The 4379-nt window shown below is 35.0% G+C and overlaps 1 protein-coding gene across 2 annotated transcripts in view; it reads left to right on the top strand.

Moving 5' to 3' along the window:
- LOC106880962 (sphingomyelin phosphodiesterase) overlaps nucleotides 1-4379 on the top strand; it is a 76991-nt gene that overhangs the window by 56502 nt on the left and 16110 nt on the right. For both annotated transcript variants that reach the window (XM_052966269.1, XM_052966270.1), the window contains exons 8-10: nucleotides 2403-2483; nucleotides 3202-3289; nucleotides 3717-3799. In XM_052966269.1, the coding sequence (XP_052822229.1) occupies nucleotides 2403-2483; nucleotides 3202-3289; nucleotides 3717-3799 (252 nt within the window). The remainder of the gene's footprint in view (nucleotides 1-2402; nucleotides 2484-3201; nucleotides 3290-3716; nucleotides 3800-4379) is intronic.

Here is a 4379-nt window from a genome sequence, read left to right as displayed (position 1 = left end):
ATATACGTGTACATATACATGTATATGTATACATATACATCTCTTTCTCTCTCTCTGAAAGTATCGAAATGTGATTGTTTCAGTTAGTAGAATAGTTTCATTTTTAAAGTGAAAGTATTTGACATGAGTGTTTTTGTTTCACTTTTGACACGTAATACTTAAATAGTGGAGGAGATATTATGTTGCTGTGGGCTCAAACTCTGCAAGAAGTTAAAATTTTTTTTTGACTAAAACACAACTGGAACCCTAAGTAAGGCATCTGTAAAATTTGAATGAAATTGGTTGCGTAGTTCTCGAGTTTTAGGGATTCACACAGACAGACAGACAGACAGACAGACACACATTCTCATTTTTATATATATAGATTATAGACAAGCTCCACTGGCAAGGCCTATCCTCATTCAATCTATTGAATATTTAAAACTCTCTGGTGCAAAAAGATATAATAAAAATATTACTCATCAAGTTGAACCAATAACACGAATTTGGGGATGTCAGCAACTTACTGCCATTTCGCAGTACTCATGCAGAAGTATATATAGTTTTGGATAGCTGCATAAGAATTCAGGAGAGAAATGTCACTGAAACTGAAGGGAAAGGTGTATGTTGCATGTATGAGATGTGTTATGATTTATGGGCATGCGGGTATTTTGAAAGTACCTTACTGAGTGACAATCATACCCTGCGTAGTTACGGGCTGCCCTTGGCAAAGCATATCACCTGTTCAGCCACCCTGCCAGGGATACAGTGAAGTCATGGGACTGCAGCATGATGGATTGTAAAGAGGTAAAGGAAGAGCTCAACTGAGCCAATGGTGCTTCTTACATTGATGCTGAGTGGAGGAATCTTTGAAGATCTGCAGCATATCCATAGGGGTGGCATCCATGGTTGTGTAACCAGTTAATCAAAGATTCACTATGATTCAAGCTCCCAATTAAAAATCATGATAATGGAATTGGATGGCAACAGAGAGTCATGGGAATCCACAAAAGCATCAAAAATAAAAAATAAATAAATGATCTTTTGGAACAAAACATAAGTAATGAATGCAGAGCAGCAGAAAAGTTTGGAAGGAATGAGAATGGGAATTGTTCTGTGGATGATTGGAGTAACTCTGAGAGAAAAAATGACAAACAATTAATTGTGGAAGACGATGGGAATAGAACCAGTGACAGATGTGAAGAAAAATGGCATGAGCTGGTTGGGTCATGTGCTGAGGAAGGATGAAAGTGACTGGGTGAGTGGAGTGATGGAAGTGTATGTGAAAGGAAGTAGATAAAAAGGAAAACTAAGTAAGACATGGTTACAGATGATGGAGGAAAAAATGTTAAGATGCTTTGAGAAGAAGAGTGGTGGTGATAAGACAATCAAAAGGATGCTCAAGAGAGCCACAAGGCTGACCATTGCTTCAGGAGGTAAAATGGCTTTGTCATAATTTAAGCATGTACTTTTCCTTTTAGATGTCCTTTCAAGGCACAAAGAATCCTTCATGTGCACATTTGATCTGATAGAAATAGCAGCACAATTTCTCATGAATAACACCTTACTGTTTAAAGAAGAGAAAGAAAAGAGAATTAGCTTATTGTTGTCCACTGCTGGAAAAAAAAAATAAGATGCAAAAGTTATGACTGTAAAAGGATGATTAGGGGCTGTGTGGGGCCAAGCAACAATGTTGGTGACTAACTTGTGCAATAGAAGCAGCTCCAATTTCCAAACCAACAAATCTGTGGCAGAGTATATTGAATAATTCTATGGTTAATCATATTGCACATCATCACAATTATTGCACTTCCATTAAAAACAAAAAAAAAACTGAAATAAATTCCCAAATGAGATCTATTTGAAAATTAGAGAGCCAGAATTTTTTTTTTTTTAAACAGAAAATTTAAGAATGCTTTTTTTTAAAATTTGAAATGTAGATAAATGAAACAAAAAAGTGACTGTGTGGTAAGAAGCTTGCATCCTAACCATGTGGTTCCAGGTTCAGTCCCACTAGGTGACACCTTGGGCAAGCATCTTCTGCTATAACCTCAGGCCAATCAAAGCCTTGTAAGTGGATTTGGCAGACAGAAACTGTAAGAAATTCATCATGTATATGTGTGTGTGTGTGTGTGTTTGTTCCTGCACCACCACTTGACAACTGGTGATGGTTTGTTTATGTCCCTGAAACTTAGCAGTTCAGCAAAAAGAGACCAATAGAATAAGTACCGGGCTTACAAATTAAGGGGAAAAAAGAGTATTGGGGGTCATTTCATTTGACTAAAAGTTTTTCAAGGCAATGACCCAGCATGGCCATAGTCTAAAGACTGAAACAGATAAAAGATTTACACTTTAAATAAATGTAAACACAAAACTTTGCACTATCTTTTTAATATTTATTTTATTTTTATTTTCTATTTCAGTGGTGCTTTCTACACAGTTTCTCCATATCCCGGATTTAGAATTGTTTCTCTTAATACCAATTACTGCAACAATCTAAATTGGTAACTTCTATTTAACTGTTTAAAATTGACAAATAAAATTACATGAAACTGAAAATTTTAATTAGCAAGTTTAATAAATAAAACTAATTCAATACTTTTCAATGATTCAGTGATTTAAAAATATGTTTTTTTAAACACCTCTCATTAAAATTTAGCTTGCATGATGATTTAATGAAGAAGTCATCTGTTATTTATAGAATCTATGCTGTACCATTAACAGCCTATCTTTTTGACATTATGTTAGGAAAGATAACATCAGAATTTATATCTGGAAGCTTGTAAATTTCCTTGAAATGGAAAGCTAAATGAAATGATGATGATTGTGGTGGTGATTATTTATTATTATTATTATTATTATTATTATTGTTGTTGTTGTTGTTGTTCAACATTTGGTAGTTTCAAGCAAGTTTCTACTGCACCTGCTACATCCCCATGTTGCTGGGGTGTGTGCAGCATTGTGTGTTCTTTTTGTTGTTGGGAGTGCATGGTAGACAAGATGCTTAGTGGCATTTCATGTTTACACTCTGAGTTCAGATTCCACCAAGGTTGGCTTTGCCTGTCATGGTTGATTAAATAAGTACCAGTTGAGCACTAGGGTCAATGCAATCAACTAATTTCATCCTACAAAATTTCAGGCCTTGTTCCTATAATAGAAAGACTTATTGTTGTGATATATTTAGTGTTCAAATTTGAACTGAAATACATTTTTTGTTGTTAGGTGGCTCCTGATTAATATGACTGACCCAAACAATGAACTATCATGGCTCATTAATGTCCTTCAAAAAGCTGAAGATAAAAAGGAAAAAGTAAGTAAAATCTCTTATTTACCTCTTTGTTTAATTTCTTCATTTCAAGATGATTGAGGTATGTGGTGCATTCCTGTACTCTTGAAGGCCCGCCCACCACAACAGAATTGACATTCTAAAACCAAGGTGCCATGTAAAAAGCATTAGTGTGTGTGCTGGTATCACATAAAAAGCACTGGTGATTGTGCTGCATAAAAAGTACTCAGTACACTCTGTAAAGTGGTTGGTGTTAGGAAGGACATCCAGCCACACAAACCAAGCCAAAACAGACTATGGAACCTAGTGCAGCCTCTGGCCTTTTCAGTTCCTGTCAAGCTGCCCAACCCATGCCAGCATGGAAAATAGACATTAAGTGTTGTTGTTGCTGATGATGATGATATGCCCACTTAAAACAACTTCATTTGTACTACCATTCTTCTGTTTATAGGTTCATATAATTGGCCATATACCTCCAGGATGCAATGATTGTTTGAAGGCTTGGAGTAACAACTATTACAAAATTATATCCAGGTAACACTACACTTATATTTTGATTAAATAAATGCTAACAGTTATTGTTTCTTCTAGACATTACCAAATTTAAATGCCAACAACTTAAACATAATTACAGGGATAATACAAAATAAAATACAGCAACACACCAACTTTTTACTTTCCAATGTCTCCAACATTGTGTGTGTGTGTGTGTGTGTGCTTAATGTCATGTGATACTAAGCTGTAACTTAGACTCATTACACTAACTCTTCACTCAACTGAAATATGTTCTATTTGAAATTCCTTTATCTTTGTGTAATTCTGTATATAAAACTATAGAAACCTGTCACTTTTGTGTGCATTTGTGTGGGTTTATATACATATATATGTGTTTGTGCATGTGTGTTTGTATATTTATATTTATATAATGTACATACTTGCAATCATGCTTGTATGGTTAAGAAGCTAGCTTCCCAACTACATGGTTTCAGATTCAGTCCTGCGCAAGTGTCTTCTTATGTAGCCTCAGCCTGACCAAAGCCTTCAGAATAAATTTGCTGGTAGAAAACTGAATGAAACCTCTGTGTGTGTATATATATATATATATATATATATA

This window comes from Octopus bimaculoides, chromosome 3 (assembly GCF_001194135.2).
Source record: "Octopus bimaculoides isolate UCB-OBI-ISO-001 chromosome 3, ASM119413v2, whole genome shotgun sequence".
Taxonomy (NCBI): Eukaryota; Metazoa; Mollusca; class Cephalopoda; order Octopoda; family Octopodidae; genus Octopus; species Octopus bimaculoides.
This window is presented reverse-complemented; position numbering and strand designations above follow the sequence as displayed.